The 21,533-nt window shown below is 48.6% G+C and overlaps 8 protein-coding genes across 8 annotated transcripts; 3 read left to right on the plus strand and 5 right to left on the minus strand.

Annotated features, from left to right (window-relative positions):
- Positions 1–1,586: 1,586 nt before the first annotated feature.
- On the plus strand, positions 1,587–2,106 carry VTN31DRAFT_3549 (uncharacterized protein; the record flags this gene model as incomplete). Its single annotated transcript, XM_069403840.1, has 2 exons — positions 1,587–1,690; positions 1,893–2,106. The coding sequence occupies 2 exons, from the start codon at positions 1,587–1,589 to the stop codon at positions 2,104–2,106; spliced, it is 318 nt and encodes a 105-aa protein (XP_069260874.1).
- A 461-nt stretch (positions 2,107–2,567) lies between these two features.
- Positions 2,568–4,481, minus strand: VTN31DRAFT_3550 (uncharacterized protein; the record flags this gene model as incomplete). The annotated part of the gene is made up of 6 exons (XM_069403842.1): positions 2,568–2,592; positions 2,642–2,725; positions 2,782–2,900; positions 2,951–3,788; positions 3,839–4,167; positions 4,218–4,481. The coding sequence occupies 6 exons, from the start codon at positions 4,479–4,481 to the stop codon at positions 2,568–2,570; spliced, it is 1,659 nt and encodes a 552-aa protein (XP_069260875.1).
- A 2,526-nt stretch (positions 4,482–7,007) lies between these two features.
- VTN31DRAFT_3551 (uncharacterized protein) lies at positions 7,008–7,535 on the minus strand (the record flags this gene model as incomplete). Its single annotated transcript, XM_069403843.1, has 1 exon — positions 7,008–7,535. One exon carries the CDS (start codon positions 7,533–7,535, stop codon positions 7,008–7,010), a length of 528 nt encoding a protein of 175 aa, XP_069260876.1.
- A 574-nt stretch (positions 7,536–8,109) lies between these two features.
- VTN31DRAFT_3552 (uncharacterized protein) lies at positions 8,110–9,987 on the minus strand (the record flags this gene model as incomplete). Its single annotated transcript, XM_069403844.1, has 3 exons — positions 8,110–8,427; positions 8,489–8,755; positions 9,298–9,987. 3 exons carry the CDS (start codon positions 9,985–9,987, stop codon positions 8,110–8,112), a joined length of 1,275 nt encoding a protein of 424 aa, XP_069260877.1.
- A 547-nt stretch (positions 9,988–10,534) lies between these two features.
- Positions 10,535–11,888, plus strand: VTN31DRAFT_3553 (uncharacterized protein; the record flags this gene model as incomplete). Its single annotated transcript, XM_069403845.1, has 4 exons — positions 10,535–10,723; positions 10,781–10,926; positions 10,981–11,108; positions 11,161–11,888. The coding sequence occupies 4 exons, from the start codon at positions 10,535–10,537 to the stop codon at positions 11,886–11,888; spliced, it is 1,191 nt and encodes a 396-aa protein (XP_069260878.1).
- A 524-nt stretch (positions 11,889–12,412) lies between these two features.
- Positions 12,413–13,711, minus strand: VTN31DRAFT_3554 (uncharacterized protein; the record flags this gene model as incomplete). The annotated part of the gene is made up of 1 exon (XM_069403846.1): positions 12,413–13,711. One exon carries the CDS (start codon positions 13,709–13,711, stop codon positions 12,413–12,415), a length of 1,299 nt encoding a protein of 432 aa, XP_069260879.1.
- A 667-nt stretch (positions 13,712–14,378) lies between these two features.
- VTN31DRAFT_3555 (uncharacterized protein) lies at positions 14,379–15,557 on the plus strand (the record flags this gene model as incomplete). The annotated part of the gene is made up of 3 exons (XM_069403847.1): positions 14,379–14,599; positions 14,744–15,101; positions 15,237–15,557. 3 exons carry the CDS (start codon positions 14,379–14,381, stop codon positions 15,555–15,557), a joined length of 900 nt encoding a protein of 299 aa, XP_069260880.1.
- A 2,359-nt stretch (positions 15,558–17,916) lies between these two features.
- VTN31DRAFT_3556 (uncharacterized protein) lies at positions 17,917–19,996 on the minus strand (the record flags this gene model as incomplete). The annotated part of the gene is made up of 2 exons (XM_069403848.1): positions 17,917–18,183; positions 18,233–19,996. 2 exons carry the CDS (start codon positions 19,994–19,996, stop codon positions 17,917–17,919), a joined length of 2,031 nt encoding a protein of 676 aa, XP_069260881.1.
- Between the last annotated feature and the right edge of the window lie 1,537 nt (positions 19,997–21,533).

The raw sequence follows: 21,533 nt of genomic DNA on the forward strand, positions 1-21,533 counted from the left end.
TGCCGCAGATTGTTTTGTAGAGGAAGGTGTTGCCGGTACCGCACGGATCGTTGATGAAAAATGAGCCGAACTCGGATCGGATGCGAGGGCAGAAATTATCCGATCATAGGCGGATCGTTGAGATTCGTTCAGAAGCCGTTCGTTGTTGGACACCAGCTCGCGGAGAGCTGGCGTATTGAGCGCCTTTTCAGCTTCAATCAGAGGATTCTGTCGAGGATCGGTCGGATGCCAATCGAGCTAGAATTGGGGGAGCCCGAAGTTTGCTAGCGAGTACCCATCTCGTTGGAGCCGCCGATGTATTTCAAGGAGGCCATAGTCTCTTGTTCTCTGTTCCTCTGACCACTCCGCCGGAGGGGTATTTCTCAAACGCTCGTCTCTTTCGATAGCAGGTCGTCCCAAAAACGGAAGCCGAAACGTTCCCAAACCTTCGGAGCGGTAGTCTTGTCTAGGGCTCCGAAGGTCAACGCTGAGAACATCGAACGCAAAGCAGGACCAACTTGCAGCTCGCAGGCCTCTTCGAAACAGAATTCCCAATCATTGTTGCGGGTCAGGACTCCTGCTGCATACCACAACTCTTGGAACGTGGGGTAGGTGACCCCGTCGATAGTCCGTAGGTCCTCGAAACTTTTCGGACCGCGGACCACGGTCAGCAGGCATTGTATGTGGTAAGCCGGTTACCTGGGGGAAAGCGGGTGCATACGCCCGATCTGCTCCACAGCCCGTTGACGTTTCTGCCAGCGTCGTTGACTGGAGGATAGGAAAAGGGTTAGTGCATTTCCGGGCTGGAAAGGAGCGGTCACAGGGAAATGTGCAAAGCACGTATGTTGTCAGAGTCTACGTAGGCAAAGCCCAGAGGTGAACAAATGTACATGAGAGGAACTGCATGGGGAAGGAAAAGGAGAACAGGTGGAGTGACGAGTCGTGGGAAAGTAGGCGACATGGGATCACGTGATACATCACGTGACATAGCGTATTCCACACCCTGCTCGCGCCCACCCTGTTCGCGCACCCAAACTAAAAAATTCCCCGCCTTTACTAGTTATTGGTGTTCGGATTTGTTGATGCCGTCGCTTCTTGGAAGTTCTTGCTGTCAGGCTCAAGGAAAAGGCTGCTCCGGGCTCATAACCTGACGGAAAAGGACTATGTATCCCGGAATTGGGCTTGGGCTAAGGAGAAAAAGACACTCTCTCATATAAAGCTCTCCACTCCAGGATCACACCTCGAGCTCCCTCGAACTCCTCTCGGATGATCCCCGGAGGAAAAGACTAGCCTGGCTCTCGACTAAAACTACATGATCGTGGGCCTCAGGGCTCAGCCCTAGACGAGGTGACGCGCTAGACCGGATGGGGCAAGGCCTCTCTGACATCAGGAATTACGGAGAGTAAACTCATTTTTGTTACTGAAAGGGTTCCCCACCGTCGAACGGCTCCCTCGACCTACCTACCTCTACCTAACTACTGTATTGGCTTCCCGACATTTCCAAGCTATCAGTTAGGTACTCCTTACCCCTCCGTCCTGGGAGCTACCTAGCACATATAAAAGCAGCGGGACTCTTCAAACCTTCAACGTTGCCGTCACCATTCATCATGTCAGCCAACGATCAGAAGTATCATATCGGATCGCGAGATGAATGCGAGAAATTAGTTAGAGACTGGGGGTTCTCGTATGTTTTTACATGGACTGATGGAAGGTAGGTACTCCTGTAGCTACTGTGTTCGAGCCGATATGCCCCTGCAAAGATTCACTCAGAATACTCTTCCTACGTATGAGGCATTACTACGCTGATAATACTATGAAATAAGTATTGAAATTGAGGCTAGTGATTTGCTTTAACCATGAGTGCACTCTTAGAAAAAATTTAGGAGGTTGAGGTTTACTGATCGTTGTGGCAGCAATGCTTACTACCCGCCACACTCTCATGCTGGTCTAACAACCCATCTCATCCGCCGTGGAACTATGACCATCACCTATCCGGAAGATAACGCGAAGACCGGCGAAGTGAAGAAGGAGACCTATGGACCCGGCTCGAGAATTGATGTTCCAGCTGGAAAGCTGCATGAGGTTTGGATTGGTCCCGAGGGTTGCGAGTATGTGGTCGGGGAATGAAGGTGATATATACCTATTGCCATTTGTATCCAAGGCCAAGGTATGTTTCCTTTTGCGTTTTGTGTCTCTACAACTTGACGGGTAACTGACTGAGCTATCTGCAACCCGCAACCCTCCCTGCCTGTCCAGAATGGGGATGATCAACGCAAGCAGTGAGCATACAACACATGTACCTATTATGTAGTAGTTACCCCGTACGTGAATGCATGTATAAATACGTACTGGGCAATATGTTGCGTATATCTTCAATGCCAACCCGCTTGTTTCTAACATGCTCGATAACATTGGAAATTGGACCATACGTATCCACTCTTTGTCGGCAGATTTGCTGCCATAGGTCTGAGATCTAAGTGTATTGACTTCATGTGCTACTGACAACAGCCTGTACCAACGTAGTAGGTTCTATCTCTAAAGTCTCCTGACATAACAGATCGTATCTTCATCGATGTTGTGCAGTATATCTATGTCACGAAACGGAAGTCGAGTCTGCAACTGTTAGATGGTACACATGATTGTGGGCTCCCCGGGATATTACCTCTTGTTCCCAGCATCCTTGTACTTTACCAAATACTTGGCGCGTTCTTCACTAGTCATGGAGTCCCATTTGCGTGCGCGAGATCTGGACTCGTCAGTGTCTCCCAGGGCGACCATCACTAGGGCTCAGTGGGGTCATACTGATTCTTCAACTCATAATAAATTTTCGCAAAGAGGAACAGGACGATGCTCAAGCTGGTGATACCGAGCAAGACCTTGTTTCCCCTTCTGTACAGAGGTTTATCATCCTCGCGGTAAATCTACTTTTCCATCAGTCCAGCACTCAAAATCAGGCTGAAGAAGCACTCACATTGTTGGCGGCAATACTCGAGCATTGCACCATCATATTGTACAATGCAGAAGCCACCGTTCGCGTGCGCACGGATCCTGCATTGCGAGAGGTCATTGCCACGATGGCGGCATGCATGTACGGACTACCGATCAAGAAAATGAGCATAGAATATCGAATCCATGGATTCACATTTGCTGGGAGTAGCTCGAGAGCGAGTAAAAATGCCAAGTTCCATATTTCTGCGAATACGCCGAGAAGGAGTCGCTGGTTGATCCGCTCCGACAGCCAGGTGAAGATAGCCAGATTGATAATGAAGATGACGTATGCCGGGATAGTGAGGAGATTCGTCTCAAAGGTATTGAAACCAAGCGATCGAATCTGCAGCGTAATGTAGCTGCCTGCCGGATGCGTTGGGATCAGCCATACCAGGCCAAGGGCGTAGATCGGCCACATATCGTAATCCCAGAGGGTTTCAAGGAAGAGTTTGAACGAGATCGCCTGCCTGTTATGCATTGTGCCTTTACTGGGATCATCACGGATGATACGGTTGACCATGATTTTCTCCTCTCGCTCATTGAACCAACCTTTCCCGCGGAATAACCCGGCAGTCTGAGTTGGAGAAGCCGGCATATAGAATACCGCAAAGATACCAATCACGCCGGTGATCAACCCATCAAAGGCGAATAGGTATCTCCAGCCCCCCATGTTCGGGTCCAGCTCGATATGCAAGAAGCCATAGGCAAGTAATGCACTAATGATGAACGTTACCTCGTACGTTATCCAAAAGCAGCTCAGGCGAAGGGGAAGTTCCTTCGACGTGTACCAGTAAGAGAGAAAGAGAATAGTGTCAGGAATACTACTCTCATTGTTAGATCATCAAGCCAATGAGGCGTGTCTGTGACTTACAATCCGCCTTCGAACAAGCCAAGCAGAGCACGGCATGCAAAGAAAGACCCGCGCCCAGTTAGAAACGCTTGACAAGCAGCAATCAGACTCCAGCAGATCATCTGAATCGGGATCCAGCGGTCTGGACCCAATTTTTTTGAGATCAGCTGGGAGGGCAGCTCGGCGCTCAAGAAACACACATAAAAGATCGTTTGACCGGTGTTGTAGTCGTTGGTATTAAGACCAAGATCTTCCAGCATAGTATCGGAGACCGCTTGGACAATATTACCTCTGTCCAGATTAAGTGCAAAGAAAGTAATGCATGCGAAGGTGCAGATGCGGAGATCGATCTACTTACCATAAGCGTGATTGCAGAGTTCAGTGGATGCAGAGCACTTACCTTGCGCACGACCTTCCTCTCTTCCCATTCCTCCCATTCAAAATCCGGATCCCAGCGATGCATGCCCTCGTAGCTGTCAATTGGCTTGTAGAAACGAACATCCTCTGTCATATCAAATGCTGCTCCATCGGATCTCCGGCCGCGGAAGAGCTCCAACACGTTCACCTTTCCTGTTTTCGTAACATTATTACCATTGCTGCTGTTGTCAGAGCTATAGTAGCCTTGCGGATCTTGACCCGCGGCCTTCAAGTTTAGGGTTGCCATCCTTTCGACTTGAGTTGATTCAATCAATATATCGAACGCCAAATGCGTGTCACCAGCACATATATAGCTGTTTCATGCTGGTCTAAAACTGATAACTAACCTTTTCCTGCACCGGTAGTCGCGGGAAGTTACTAATAAATGCCGAATCGTGTCAAAGATTTCAAATCCGATGAACAAGTAGCCAGCCATGTTGTATTAGATCAATTAAGGTGTGGATTTGGAAGAAGAAAAGAAAGATAACAGACTGAACTAGGGCTACCGTGGATCAGGATCATTTCGTCAAGTGCCGCAAATCCCCCTTCCAGATCCACCATTCGTTGTTCTGAACATTATACTCACGGACTTTGGTCAGGGCTTCCGTTCCTCTGGGCAATTCTCCGACAATCCCTGCTCTCTCAGTCACATCCCTGCTGATTTGGCCCTTAGCGTCACTACGTCAATGCGCGAACAATTGGAGCTGTTGCAGAAGCGAGGTTCGCGTACAATGCATATCGCGATTGCGTGATATCACGCGAAGTCGTTGAGGTTGACGTCTTTGAATATGAGTCAGTAATGATCAAGAAAGTCCCGGATTACGACGTCAGTTGCAACTGGAAAGCTCCATCTTCAATGGAAACTTGGCTGCTGTCAATGCATGTGTCAGAACCTAAACCATGTGCGAATGCAATCGTTGTGCTTTGGTCCCCTTCTTTGGTGCACGCCGAAGGCAGTGGTCAAGTGCTTACTTTGTGTTGCGATAAAGATAGTACGCAACATGCACTGGTCCAGTGAGATTCCTGCATCTCGGTAATTTATGGATTTGATGGATCTAGGCTTCTAGCGTTGACATCAATTTTGACGTCAATCGCGCAACCCTAATACTGTTCCCTGGCCAATAGTTCCTATATTTGGTAGGTAGGTAGGTAGTAGGTTAGTAGTTTTCCTGCCCCAGAGAACCAAGGTCATCGAACATCTAACATCGGCATTTCGGCATTTCAGAAGTAAAGATGCAGGTCATTGAACCAGGTTAGTTGATCGGACAAGCAGCACGAGTTGACTTCATCGCTGCAGGTTGAGAGAATTATCAGATTAGTACTTTTTGCGATGATGTGATTGGAGTAGGAAATGAGCAATCTGCCTAGGCGAATGCGAAGGCCATCGAGAACTCCATCTATGGATGCTGAGGGACAATATCGTACGAATACACATCATGATAAATATCAAGAAGATCATGGTTCTGACTCTCAAATCGCATGTTTCTCTCATTATTGATCATTGCGAGGAACATAAAGATTCTTGAACCGACGGTAGATCTATAACACTTGATTGCACTCGTTGACCGACCTCATCACAATGGCACCAGCGATAGTTGAGACCACCCAGGTTCAAGAGGAAGTGCGCCTTCCAGCCAAAAGAATTCCCGAAGGCTTCAACAAAGAATTTTATCGATCGAAGGAGGAATACTCCCGCGAAGCTGAGGAGAAGGGAACTGAGAGGCACCCTCCGGCTTCATACCCTAATTACCTTCCCGTTTGGGACAATGAAAAGGGACAGAAGTCAGTTGCCCGCCTCCGACAAGATATCGACTTATGAGAGCAGCGACTGACACGTATCGTTGTAATAGGTATCCTCCCCTCGAGCCGTTCGAGCATTACGACCACGGGAAGGATGCCGATCCTACTTTCCCAGACTTGCTGCCAAAGGACCAAGCACAGGTCTTCGAGATTACGCCGTACATTGGCTCTGAGGTGCATGGTGTGCAACTGAGCCAGCTCAGTGACAAAGCAAAGGACCAGCTGGCCCTGTTTGTTGCTCAGCGGAAAGTTGTCGGTAAGTCTTGGTTAGAGTTCGAAATAGTGGAACTCACTTCAGGACTGATGTGACTTTTCAACAAAGTGTTCCGCAACCAGGACTTTGCAAATCTTCCAATCGAGAAGGCCCTGGAGTTTGGTGGATACTTTGGTCGTCACCACATCCACCCAACATCTGGTGCCCCCAAGGGATTCCCTGAGATCCACCTTGTTCACCGCAGCGCCGATGACAAATTAGCCGCTGAGTTTCTTGAGGAGCACACCAACTCTGTCACCTGGCACTCTGATGTCACCTATGAGAGACAACCCCCCGGCACGACCTTCCTCTACTTGTTGGATGGTCCCACGGCCGGCGGCGACACCTTGTTCCTCAATCAAGTCAAAGCTTACGAACGTCTGTCGCCGGAATTCAGAAAGCGTCTGCATGGTCTGAAAGCAGTGCATTCTGGGTTCGAACAAGCTGCTAGCAGTCTGGCGCGTGGCGGCGTTGTTCGCCGCGATCCTGTCCAGCATGAGCACCCTCTTGTCCGCACACATCCGGTACGGTGCCCAGATCAGACCATATCCGAATGTGCTTCGTCATTAACAAGGGACCACAACAGGTCACTGGAGAGAAGGCACTCTTTGTCAACCCTCAATGTAAGGCTCTATTTGGCATTCACAACTGCTCAAGTATCAGTCATGTTAACGAAACTTGGTAGTCACTCGACACATCGTCGGACTGAAAAAGGAAGAATCAGACTACTTGCTGAAATTCCTCTTCGATCACATGGCCCTGTCGCAAGACATTCAGGCTCGCGTGAAATGGGCCCCTGGAACCGTCGTGGTTTGGGATGTATGTTTCCTCCGATTTTGTTTCCCTCCATCCAGAAGCAACGGAACATTCGACTAACTCTGATAGAACCGCGTCACCGCTCACTCTGCTCTGCTTGACTGGGACAATGGTCAGCGACGCCATCTGGCCCGTATCACACCCCAGGCTGAGCGCCCATTCGAGACTCCATTCGAGGGTTGAAAATGCATTCCGCATGGTAACAGATCGTTGATGACCAAATGACGAGTCATATGAGGATACGAAAAATGGACGGTTCCATGGAGTAGCATGATTCTCTTGATGAGGTTCACAAGCAATGGGGATACGTTCAGGAAACTGCATAGATGTTGCATTCCAAGCTTGCGTACGGAGTTCCACAGTGATTGACTCATCTGTCTCTCGGAAGGATTCTTGACAATGATGGGAATGGGAATATATCCATCTCTTCATGGGCTCGCAGATTTATTGTTTCGTATAGGTATTGTCGAAGGGTACTGGAATTCTTCGTCGACCATCTCGTCCTGCCGAAGACAGAGCAACATCAGTTTCGTCTTTTTTTTTTTCCAAAGGATTGCGGCTGGTCTGCTCATCGACCCTGAACCTGGTTTGATAACCTGGAGATGCCGGAGATGCCGGAGATGCCGGAGATGCCGGAGATGCCGGAGATGCCGGAGATGCCGGTGGTTCGTCGAGATTGGAGAATGAGTGATTTCAGGACGGCTGTTTGGAAACATTCGTTTGAGCCAGATCGAAGAATCCATGTACTGCTACCTAGCTGCACGTCCGAAATAATTTAAAGTAGACCATTATGGTACATCATTCATGTGGAGAATTTAAGAACTCGAAAGATAGTACGTAGAGGTAGGTAGCTCTCAAACTCCCTAACCCCGAACTACAAATTGGTGGCATCGGAACGGAACATTCAATCCATTGTGGATGAATCGTATCGATACATATTGAGGGTGGCATTTCTCAAGTGGAACGCCTTCCTGCCCTAGCTCGAGGCACATCACGGCACGGAAGGCTAGGAGTTATCAGAGCGTCTCGGTTCATATCGTGGCAGGTAGCCTACATCCCACTCGCCCCATTTTCTATGTTTGTGAGGCAAGCCCTCAGTGCTCACCTTCAAAGCGACGATAAGGTCCTCCCAAAGGTTATCAGGGACGAAAATCTCTTCGAGATCTCTTGGAATGTGACGATATTCTTCCCCTATAAGACCCGTTCGAAGTGCTTCTTGAGCGTCGGCAATGTCCCTGTAATGTACCTTTATCGCACGACGATTATTAACAGTGCAATCGACTGATACCATCGAATAACGCAGATCTTTGTTAAATAACCACAACTAAACGACAAAGGTCAGAATTTCTCCACTTCTGCTTGCCGATAGTCGATTGAAAACGTACCACCTTCCCGAGCTTTCGACCTGTATGCACGATAAAATGGGAGATATTCTCACGGTCGACGCATTCCAGCATCTGCGCAGCGATGATCTCTTCTGTTGGGTGGCTCTCGACGGAAAGCCACCCGTGCGAATCCGTAACTTGGAGACCGAGACTTGCTTTGTATAATCGATACCCGTTGCCTTGATCCCACTCGCCGAGGGTCTTGCCGCATCCCTTACAAATGACTGGTACCCTAACTTTGTCACCAACAATAACGGGCTTAGTTCGCTATATAAACAGGAATTAGCATGTCATCAAGAGCCAGTTAGGACACCATCTTGTTGCAGGAAGCAGAGAAATGGATCCTATCATGTACCCCGTCGCTATCCCGGCGAACCCACTCCTCTGGGTAAAAAGGTTACCTTTTCCGCTGGTGGAAGAACGGGGAAGAGCAATGTGATTCTTCACGCCAACGCAGAAAGAAGCTCCTCTGACATCAATGACCGGTACAGATGAGAAACCGAGATCGAAGGCGATTTCCATTCCTCTGCTTGAGCAGAGAGGATATCAGCCTTCTCCCTCAAATTCCGAATCTGGGCCGCGAATCATGATATCCAAGAGGAGAGTCCATCCGATGGACGTGAAGAATCCGTCTCCAAACTTTGATTTAGGGCACCTGTATCGAAGACAGTATCGTGGCGATAATCGAAAAAGTCTCCTTCTTGATGCCCAATAATAATGCGATTCTGCACTGTAGAAAACCTTGGACCAATGTAGACCGAATGGAATGATGGGTAATAGGGAAAAAAGAATATGGTATCAATCCTTACCTCCAGTTTGATGGTCCAGCAGTCGTCTTTGGACAACAATAAAGTCGATATGTCAACATAGACGGCTTGGCGTCTTGCAACCACCCGATTGCCCGCCCCGATTCCTCTTCTCGAAGCACTCCTTTCTTCGGCTGCGGCCTGCAGCTGATCTTCTCTCGAGTGCGGCTTGTGGCAATGCCATAAATCCATCATGTCAGCCCAATTACTGCTAGGCAGGTTTCTCCATCGCCACCCATAACCACAGTGTGCTACTGGATAATCACAGTATCGACACAGCAGGTCTCCGCGATCTTTCATGTAATCCGCGTCCCACGGGACGTAATCATCATTCAGCGAATTCTGACGCAAAGCAAGTGCATGTTCCTGATCCACCTCTAAACGGTACGAAAATCCCATCTTTTTCTTGTCCCGCGAAATGCAATTGGGTGCCGCACTAGGCTCGGAAACGATATACTGCGCTGCGTGCTCGCTGATGCGGGCCGGCAATTCCATATCTTCACTGTTATTCGCAACTTTATCGATCACGGTAAGTTTGTCTCTCGATTCTGATACTTTAATTTGGAATCTTTCCCTTGGATCACCGTCGTGGAACGGTAGGTTCAAGTGGAATGATAGCTGACCGATGTAACCCCGAAGTTCCGATTGCATGGTGATTGTGCGCGACTCCTCCATAGTGGTGTAGTAGTCCATGGTGAAAGCAGTTCGATATGTCGAAGTCCATGCGCATGAGTTTGCCCTTGGTGTCCGACGTTGGAATTGCGGAATCTGAAGTTTTGAGCTTGGAAGGAGCAGGAAGAGCACCAGCGCGTCGCTTACACGTATGGAGAGTTGGAGGGTGAACTACGAGTAGGACTAATGGAGTCAAATAAGTTAACCACTGTGGGACGTTTCATCGCAAAAACATTTAATAACGCGCAATTCGCAAGGATTTATTCCGTAACAGGCAAAGCAAACTTGCAAAGCAACCAATTGAAATTCTAGTTCTAGTTAAGAGAATCTTCGTGATTCGATCGTTCGACCCACTTGAAATTCAAATTTGCCACAGATTTTTGGGTAGGAAAGGAAACTTACCGGCACTGTACCCATGCTTACCTCACGCGTCGTACCACGACGGAGTCCAGGACGGAAGTTCCAAACCCCAACAATTCATCTGGACTTCTGGAGCTATGTACTCGTAGTCGAGGACGCAAACACTGCAGATATATTGATCAACCATTGTTGTCAGGGATACCGAGCGATGGCATCATTTATTACCCAGCTATTTTATTCCAGATCAAAGTCAACGATTCCGATTCCTTCTGTCAAAATCCACAATGTCGAGACCGAGGCTGAGAAATCTGGCCGGACTCTCAAGTATTTCTTGAGGCTAAACCATGCCAACCACGCCATTTGGTCTCATTCAGGACGCTACAACAGTCTACCTTCAGTATGACCACCCGCGTCTCTTAAGTCTCGAAGTTGTTGCTCACCAAGTATCCTGCAGGTCCTCATCTCGGCTTACCTTCTCGGTGCGAATCACAACGAATTGCAGCAAATCTATGATGCCCAGTCGAAGACGTTGGAACCGTGGACCGCCTCGCCTCACGAAGTCACTGGCGATGACTGGAGAGACTATATGGGAAACAAAGAGCAAGCTCATTCGCGACATGGGGAGCTGCGTATGGCAACACTGACTGGTCTTAGGTATCAACGAGCATATCTGGATTTGTTCGAGGACAAGCTTGTAGACGATGGATATGATTGGAAAGCAACATTGAGCAGGTTCCTCTTCACTGGAAAGGAACCGCTTTTTTATTCAATCACAGCTGGACGTAACTGCGCACTGTCGGGACTACAGCAAGTAACAGGCTGACGTGCAGGCAGTGGGGTACCCATTGATACATCTCGCCTACGCGTATGAGGTGTCGAGCCCCGTGATTGCAACGGAAGCTCTGGCCCATGTCGCGGTGTGCTACAGTGATGTGCGGAAATACTCGGAAGATGTTTCATATGCGAAAGCTGAGCCACTATACCGGAGCGATTCGACGATGTCAATACTGGAGAAGATCAGAAGTGATAAGAGACTGGACAATGTGCTCATTAGAGGTGGCCAACTGAACCTTCAAGCTATATCCCGGGATCACGAGGCAACGATTCTCGAACATTGGAACGCTTGGACGATCACAGACCCTGTGAAACAGTTCCAAGAAAGCCAAATGACCGCGATCGCTCTTTTTGCGGGGGCCAAATCGGGCAAGTACGGTCGATGTTTCTTCCAAGTCCTAGCGACGAGTCATGCACTGCGAGTCGTTCTCCCTCTGATTCCGAGCGAATACCACATGCCCCTTCTCCGACAGTGGTGGCTTCTCACAGTGTCCCTATATATCTCCGAGTTTCGACCAGAAATCGACATGGAGGAAGTGAAAGACTACGACGCCATGGGGCGGGACTGGAACTGGGCAGTCCAAAAGGCGCTTCGCGAACCGCATTCAACAAACCCGTTATTTGTGCAAGGCATCTATGCTCTTCGAAGCATTGCACATACATGGGGAGATCGGGATGAACTTTGCCAAAAAGCTGCAATCAAGTTTGCAGATGAATTCGAGGGATAAATTGTTACGAGCCACGACCGTTGTTTCCTACAATGATTTGACTAATGGGTAGCCTTGATTGGATGCTGTAGCCGGTCAGATGGGCCATCAGCGTTCCACCCAATGTGTGAATCGAGGGTACGTTTTCTCTCGGCGCATGCTCTACCCTTCACCATTTTCAAAGTCGCCCATATCTCGAGGTTTGAGCGAGGTTCTAGATGAAGCCGATGTCAATGATTTCAGCAACATCAACATATAATTGACCTGTTAACCCGCAATCCCAGGACCCGGAATGGGCCGGCAGGGAATTGCCACTGATGAAAATCTACCCAGGTATTATTATCGGGCTTAGGTAGATTTTTCAGGAGACAAAAAACTATCGACACCAGCTTCTCCCGCGCGTAACATCTATTCTATTTGCTCAATCAATAACAATATGCAACACATGCTAGGAAAAATCGACTGCTCTTTCTAACATCAAAGTCATAAAGCATGACAGTTCGAAACAGAGAGAACCTTGTTTTTCATACACAAGAACCGAAATATCAGCTCAGATGCCCGCTTACCTTGAGAAAGGTACAAATATCGTTACAAGCATCGGTCAAGGTCTTGTGCGTTGTCCATTGAAGCTCCTCCTTCGATCGTCCGGCGGCTGCCACACAGTAGCCGACATCACCAGCACGGCGACCAACCGCTTTTCGCGGAATAGGCTTCTTTGTCACCTTTTCCATAGTTTCAACAACTTCCATAACAGAATGGCCGCTCCCAGTTCCCAAATTGAATGTGCGGAAATTCTCCCGCAGCCCGCCTTGTAATGCTGCGTTCAATGCTGCAATATGCCCTTGTGCAAGATCGGTGACATGAATGAAGTCTCGAACAGCAGTGCCGTCGTCGGTGTCCCAGTCTGTACCGAACAACTGAAGCTCGGGAATCTGACCAGTCATAACTTGGACCACAACCGGTAGCAAATTTGTCGGAACGCCTCTTGGATCCTCGCCGAGAAGTCCGGACGGGTCACAACCGATGGGATTGAAGTATCGTAGCGCGACTATTGTCCATTCGGGATCCGACATGGCAAGGTCTGACAAGATTGCTTCGCACATCCATTTCGTTCGCCCGTAAGGGTTGGTGATCCCAATGCTTCTTGGTTGAACGGTCGTGTGCGATCCGTCCGGTTGTTCCACAATTTCCGTCTTGTGAACGCATAGTTCCTCTTTCAGCGGAGAACCGGATGTTGCGAGGGTTCCGTAAACGGTTGCGGAGGACGAGAATATGAAGGTCTTGATTCCATACTCGCCAAGGATTCCCACGAAGTCGATCAGGCCGCGAACATTATTGGAGTAGTATTTCAGTGGATTTCGAATGCTCTCCTCGACAGCTTTGTGTGCGGCAAAATGGATAACACCGATGATCTTCGATTTCGGAGCTCCCCAGCGGGATGGAAGCTTGTATTCATCCAGGAGCGATCTCAAAGCGTCAATATCCTGATAGTCTTGACAGTAATGCTTGAGGATCGGCATCGAGGTTCCCTCCTTTTCATGGTGTCTTTTGGCCAGCAGGTTGATGCGGTCGACCACACTTTCGAAGGCATTGCTGAGGTTGTCGATGACGATGACATTGTAGTTCGCCTTCAGCAGTTCGAGTGTAGTGTGACTTCCAATGTAACCAAGACCACCAGTGACTAAAACATACTGGTCATTGGAGAGCAACCCTTGCAGTATGTTCAAGTGGCTTATCGCATCGTCGAATAGCACGGAAGATGCTGTTGCTGGTGTACTAAAACCGGAGGACGAAGATGCCGGCGCTGGGGAGCTGGAATTACTTCGGGGAGGGCTAACTACCATGTCTCTCGAATTGAACTGGAATATTGGCGGACAATCAAATGAAAATCAAGACAAAATGAGTAACGAGAAATGACTAGAAAAATCTGCTATTCCAATGTTGGGCAAGAGATTGAGTCGGATTCGAAGGTCCTAGGTACCCCTGATCAGAGATCTCTTTTATAAGGACGCTGCAAGAGGAACCTTGGAGCGAATGCTCGATCTGACACATTTTACTGGTGACAATGATTGATTGGGCTGCATCTGAGGATTTTAACCGTGCTTTTTCCTTGCAGTCTTGCTGAGACCAATTTCCTGAGGTCCTACAGGCTGTTTGGATCTAGAAGTGGGTTTCTGCCATCCATTGATTGCATTCTTTACCTGCATCTAGACGCGACTATGCGCTACTTTGGGCCATAAAGGCTCACCTCTTCGCCTCGCGTTCTTTCTGCTCTGACACTTCGCCTGTCTCGAAGGGAGTATTCAGATATCCATGGCTATACGCTCTAGGTCAGCGTGGGTCACTTACAACTCAGCAGAGCCGAGAGGTGTCTTTATTTGACAGGGCTGCTATTTTTTATTTGTGATATACTACCTACGACAGCGAAAAGAGCCAATCTAGCTTACTTTCTTACCTGTTAGACCTGAAGTTGACGCATGCTAATTCGTACTCTTTCATTGCGCGCACAGCATGGAGACCGAAAAAAGGATCCGTGGTGGCTACCTAAAGTCGCGACGTTTCCGCATTTTCCTAGGACTCTTTTGTTTCATTGCTGTCCTCGCTATTGTTATCCCGCCGGCAGTTGTCATAACCTTGAGAAAGAAAGCCAGGAGCATGGGTCCCAAATCTACCGTGTTCGTTCCACTCTATGTCTACCCAGTACCAGGGGCTTGGTCGCCGCTTGAGGATGTGTAAGTGACGATTGTTCGGCGTCCTTTCCTCTTCCCGGTTCCTGATAAGTTATATCCTTACCTGCGACCGGGCATACCTGCAGACGGTGTTGTTTCTGCTACGAGTCGATGAGGGCTTGCTATTAATAAATGAGGATGTTGCAGCATCAAACGCCATCCGGAGCTCAACTTCACCATTGTGATCAATCCAGGCAGTGGTCCAGGTCCCAATCCACTGCCAGACGCCAACTATACGAGAGAAATACCTTTGCTCCGGCGATTCGACAACGTTCGGTTGTTGGGTTATGTGGCAACCACCTATGCCAACAGAGACATAGCGTTGGTCCGTGAAGATATTGAAACATATGCCGCCTGGCCGACGCGATCTTCCAACGCAAGCCTCGCTGTTAATGGGATTTTCTTTGATGAGACGCCGCAGGCCTTCGATGCGAATGCCTTGGCGTACTACCAGGAACTCACCACGCTGGTCAAGCAGAGCAAGGGCCTGGGCCCAGACAACTCTGTAAGTTCTTTCATCCCCAAATTCATTACTCAAAGGCTTCTCGGCATCTACATACCGAATCGTCGTATTGCGTCGTATTTGCCCATGCAATCAGCCGTTGCAGTTACCCGGTCCTGAACTGACGTTACTGTCTAGGTTGTGCACAATCCGGGCGTCGTTCCAGATTCTCGCTATCTATCTACAGCAGACACTACAGTAATATTTGAAGACACCTATGACACATTTCTGCAGCGAAATGACCAAAAAGTTTTCTCGAAGGTCGCGGATGGCGACCGAAGTGCGTTTTGCGCGATCATACATTCAGTTCCAACGGACATTCAGGACTCTGACCTGCGTGGCTTGGTCAAAGAGGCTCGGAAGATTGCGGATGAGGTGTTTATCACCCTGAAGGAGGAGGATTATTACGCCGGATTTGGGCCGAAATGGGATACCTTTGTTGACTTGATGGATCAGTAGACTGATTGGTGATCGCTGTTTTTTTGCTACCACGTCCAGCCATGAAAGTTCTTTCTTTCCACACTGTCTTTGCAACATGGTGAATTTACTTTGTATTCCAGGGATTGCTCCTCGAAATGATGTTATCCTTCAAATGGAGTTGTCGAATGAAGCCAAGGTTACCCAGTATACGGAGTATATAGTTAAGTTATTTACGAGTAGTTAACTTCCTAATATAGAGTAGTTCGTATGCTTGTCTTGAAGCCTCACGGACCAGTGAAACGGACTCACGGCGCTCACGGTGGGTTCAGGAATCGATGATTGACCCTATCCGAGGATCCGAAGGTGATCAGTGGAATAACATTTAACCCGAATTGGTTTAGATTGCGTCTCATTAAACTCAGATCTAAAAGTTTAATCTGCCACGATCTGCATGTTTCATGGCCGCATCAAACTTTTCTATTTTCGGAACCAAACAAGCGAGCCGACTCACTCGTTCATCCAGAAGACCCCTCGCCAATGTTACCATATCCCGGCGAGCTTTACGGAGTACTCCGTACGTACCCCGTACAATTATCACTGTGTGGACATTTGTTTTTTTGAGGAAGTCTCGCCTGGGTGAGTGCGATCCCCGGCTGATTTCACTTTCATCGCGTGGCGGTTAGGTACCTATCAAATACCACGCGGATGTACTCCATTCGGAGTACTTACGCTTGAATACCCGTACGAGTCCATAAAGTGCCTGCTACCGTACCGTACAGTTTACGGAGTACCTATGGAATACATCCTATTCAATGTCCTCAATTGTAATTCTCTTACGCGCCCGAGAAGGACTGGAGCTCGTATTGTCCAAGTTTGTTGACTCTTTTCACCAACGCCATTGGCAATTGATGCATTCGATTCGATTTGGCGGATGAGTTTGTTTCATGGTTGCCGATCAAACAACTTTTCGATTATTTTCGGCCACATGGATGAGCCGCACGCAGGTAGGCCAGGTCGCGTGGATACTCAGTAACCTACTCCGTACAGCTGCTGCACTGAACGGAGATCTCGTGCAGGTCTCCGTAGTATCTAATTCGTCAGGGTTTCTGCTTGGAGCCCAAGACCATTCTGTAGGTACTACTAACTGGCACCGATCGTCTATGATCACGCAATCGAATGGGCTTCTATGTAGAATCGCTGCTCGTAGGCGCTGACTGTTACTTCACAGGAGCATCTGATTTGCAGCAACAATCTTCTGGCGCTGGGTCAGTCATGCTCTGCTCTCTGCAGATCTTGTGATTAATAGATCAAAAATCCAACACAACAAACTACAATTGGCGAATAACTCATGTGCACCTACGGCGTACTGCCGATAAGTGGGTAGAAGGAGTGCTGCAGAAGTCTGTGTAACCGGAGTCATGGACAGAATGGCTAGCCACTTCAGTAATGTTGCTAATGGTCACCATGTTACCCAAGATTTCTCTCGTTGACCATCTAAGACTTTGCCTTGGCCGTTCAACTTCTCATTATTTGGAGATTGTGGTACCTTCAGAAGTTCAAGATGCAGTTGATGGCGAGGAGGATCGAGAGATCTGATAAAAGCCTTCCAAACGTAGAAAAAACCACCTGGACCGATGTCGGTACGCAGACCCTAAGAAACACATACTGTACATGTAACACACAGAACTGGTAGTTTGAGATGGCTCTGTTGATCAATTGGAAACCTAGAAACGTTTGGATCAAAGATGTTTCGATGAAGACCTTATTCAACCCAGCATCATTCAGCCCTTGATTCAAGTGATTTCGAAAGGATTTACCTGGTACTCGACTACTATCCACTAGCGGGCACATTTCAGACAACCAATGGTTACTGCAACTCGGCAAAGCCGGGTACTTTTTGTTTCAGATCTAAGAGTAGATCTTTCGTCGACGATATCACACTGCTATACGTAGTCGTTTCTAGGATTGATACCCGATTTCGTGTCATCCGTGGCGTGATCCAGTTGTTGACGTGGGCGTATCAGACATCTACATTTATCGGTGAGTATTGAGTAAGCGGGCTCGCGTGTGGCTTTCGTATTCTCGTCTCCATACGTCTTATTGATCCTTCTGGAATAGGCACGAAATGGGAGTATATAGCAAGGAAAGGATTACGAGTACTTGCCTTTCGCGTCGTGCACATTGCTCCGAGTTGGTATATGGGCATCATTTTTGGTTTGGCGGCAGTGACAACAGAATATATTTCGCATGCACAGCGTGTATCACAGTACAATTCGCCCTTGGGGCAACATTTGAACAGAGGATCATCTGAATCCTGACAAATATAAGAACAGGGAACGCCAGGCTGCAAGGATGTCTTGACGCAACAATAGACCGGGAACTGAAATAAGCAGGTATTTTACAAAGAAATTGGTGAAGATAAATCGAACGAGACAGGAGAGCCGGAAAGTTTCACCCAGACCGTCAGGGGATCGTTGCCATGTTGCTCCGTCCTAAACTTGTTCGTGCTAGTTGGCTTGACTGGGAAAGTTATCGGAATTTCAGCATTGCATGTGGAATCCTGAGCGTCAACTGTCACGCTGGTAATCTTGCTTTCTTTGATACTGTAGCTCATCCGATACTTGCATGCATCACGGGCCTGTCTAGCAGCAAACTGCTCCGACATCTTCCTTCCAGTTAGCGTTCGGTTCCTGAGAGGGAAACATGCTACCTACATCAGCGTGCTTGAGAGTGATGACAGGCCAGTCGACCAAACGCATGAATTCTTGAACAATGGTTTCGACCCAGGCTTGGAAGATTGACAGCTTGGTCGTCACTCCATTGATAGTAATGGGTTCAGCGTCCGCGACTCGGAGGTTGGCTTGATGGAACATATAACCGGCACGGTTCAAGCCGAAAAGCCGGCGCATTGTGTCCGACTTCTCCGCAGCAAGGAGATTGTGAAAGTCACCCGAACCGGCGGATGTGTCGATCCACTGCTTCGTCGTGCACTCGGGTGTGTCGCAGTTGAAATAGATACGAGTGGACCAACGCGGATTGACTTGCATGCCAGCATACCCATCCGCTTCCATAGTGGTGACGTACGGATGCATGACGTTTTCCTTATTGATCAAAGAAGGTCGAGTGTTGTCGCCCACGCAGTTCGTTATGCCGTTGTCGACCCAAGCCCGTAACGCGTCGCCGTTATGAAGGCCAGTGATCGCCGGGGGGATGAGGCCATTCGCCGTGAAGCGAGCACCTTGGTCCTGACCGGTGTGCTTAAGCCATGCGATATTGAAGGAGATCTCTTTGTAGACGTCGTCGTACGTCGCGTTATTTTCACTGAGATGGGTGAAGGTATGTGAGACGATTCCAAACGCATCTCGATTTTCGGGCGTTGACCACCACTTCTTGAGGGGATCCAAGTCAGTGCAAGCCGAACTCCAATTGTAAGTTGTCGGAGTCTCAGGCCACACATCTGTTCCGGTACCGAGAGGTTTCTTGAATTCGAGGGGAGTGGCAGCAACGTCGTCGGCCTTGATTTCCCCACCATTGCACGCGTTTTCGTCGATTTTGGCGCTATATTCGATGTTTCCGTTGCCGTTATGGCCGACTTCGACAAAATACTCGCTGCCAGAGTTCAGCTTCTTATTGATGTCTGACACCCAATCCTTAATGGCAGACATATCTTCCGGGCGAGCTCTGAAAGCCGAATCGTTTGGATGGTAAAGTTTTGTCTCGAGAAACATGTCGTCGACTTGGGTGTTTAGATTGACGCGTCGGTATCCGGCGTAGAGACCATGCGTTATCCAGGTTATCCAAGCATGTTGCAAGAAACTTGAGGTAGGACTCCACGATGTATCGAAACCCATAAACCAAGCCATTTGCTGACGGCCATCGAAGTTGTTTATGACCGCAGCTGTGCTGGGTTCGTTGAACCTGCTGTTCGGGGCAAATTGAGCAATCTCTTTCGTCGTTGAAGTGTTCGAGATCGAAGCAGGGAAATGCATTATGTTTTGGGTGCTAACGCCAGCGCCGGTTTTGATACCCGAGGTTGGAAAGTCGCTGATATCCGTGAACGATACTTCCTGCTCCTCATCATCATCGCAACAGGTGCTGAGCGCCGTTGTTCCGTACTTGGGTCCGGGGTACACTCCGTAGTGAACCATTCGAACACCATATTCCAACTGATACGCGTATAGTTGATTCCACTGGTCGTCTGTCAAGGCACTTCGATACCCAATGTCGTTTCCATAGTCATAGCTGACTTCATTGGCAACAACAATACCCCCGAAGTTTCCGCCAGAGCTGCTGTTCAGCTCGGGGAGTTCCACTCCCGTCTGAGGAACGATCAATGAACTGAATGGGATGCCGTATCCATTGAGTCCCGACGTGGCAATAGACACGGACGCGGCGTCTTTGGCAATGACCAAGATGGTTGACTGAACATTGCCCGCTCCAACAGCAGCGTTAACTTGCCAGGCTGCACTTAGGGACATCGTAATGCTGGGACTTGGTAGCCAGCGGCTCTTGACGTCCTTGCGACTGTTTACGGCGCTCGAATGATCCAAATCGTGTACGCAGTTTCCGGAAGTATCGATGGTGGACCAATGGAAGCCAAATCAATGAATGGTGAACTGCGGTACAAAGCCGCAGGTTCAATCCGTTGAGCAGTGTGTCTATAACAATGAGACTGAAGAGAAGGTTACACAGTAAGCTGCTTGTTGCTGAATCATTGGCCTGGTTGACATCACAATGTATAGGCTACAAATCCGCTACACAAAATAGTTTGCGACACTCAACCAACGTATGACAGACTAGTCAAGACTTGACTTCTGGAGGGTCGTAGACATTTTTTTTTTTCTTGGCGAGTGAGTTCGGCTAGGCCAGAGAAGACAAGAACGCCCAGCTTCTCGCCGCTGATGTTAGGGGTTGGATGTTCTGAGACCAACAATCTGCTTTACCGCGATACGGTAAGCAAAAGTCCCAGCCAGCCTTCGACAGTCGTACATGCCGCAATAATCAAAGATCATGAAGAATTAGCCGCCAGCCAGAGCCACCGGTACCTGAACATCTTCTGCTGACAGTACCTCTTCATCTAATCATTTTGTCGCAGTGACGATGCTCATCAGCCAAATTACTCGCTTGCAGGGAAGGTCACATGCGGTGACAAAGGCAAAACTTTCTTTGTTGAGATGAAGCTCAAACTTCGGAGTACTCCGTACATATATGGGATTCATTGCCGGGACCGCCGAACGAGCGGAGCGGGCGGGTGGGGATTCATGGTCGGCTATCTATCGGCCCATTCCGGACGGAGGAAGATTACCTAAAGATCAACATGCTCAAGGACTGATGGTTCATTGGAGTCACGATGGGCCTGCTGGCAGCCGAGGAGGCGGTAGGATCCTCCAAGCCGACAAGTGGAGTTTGCTTTTGAAACAGATCCGCAGAGTAAAAGTTGGCCAAGCCGCCAACTGTGGCCTAAAGCCCTAATTGTCCATAATTAGTTAGCCAATGGTACAGAACAATAACCGTACGCTGTTTACTTTTGTACTGTAAGTACGCGTACTACGACTTGTTCCAAAGTTGTAACTTAGCGGCAAGCTATGTTCAGGTGTGCGTATAAGACCGTCTTATATCCTTACAATACGATACGGTTGGGTGCTGACTCTGTCATCCGTATCTCTAGCGAAGGAAAAATTGGCTCTGAGAGATCTGCCGTATGGCCCGTATCAGATTTAACAGAACAGCGCATTTTGATGGCATTTTGTGTGGTTTTCATTTGAAGGCGATGGGTCCATTGATAAGTTGTGAGCTCTCACGCCTCATCTTTCTTCACCCTTTTGTAGCCGCCTCAATATGCACAGAGGTACCAATATGCTAATATTATAGTAGGCTACAGTCGTACTCCGTACATTATGTTGTTTGTCCGAAGTACATAGTAGTTATGTACTCAGTAGACTATGAATTGGCATGAAACACGAGTTTGCCCCCCGCCTTTGTCCCTCTGCATGTCTGTATCTTTTCTTAGACACC

The sequence above is a fragment of the Thermomyces dupontii genome, assembly GCF_041956625.1.
Source record: "Thermomyces dupontii strain NRRL 2155 unplaced genomic scaffold VTN31scaffold_3, whole genome shotgun sequence".
Taxonomy (NCBI): Eukaryota; Fungi; Ascomycota; class Eurotiomycetes; order Eurotiales; family Trichocomaceae; genus Thermomyces; species Thermomyces dupontii.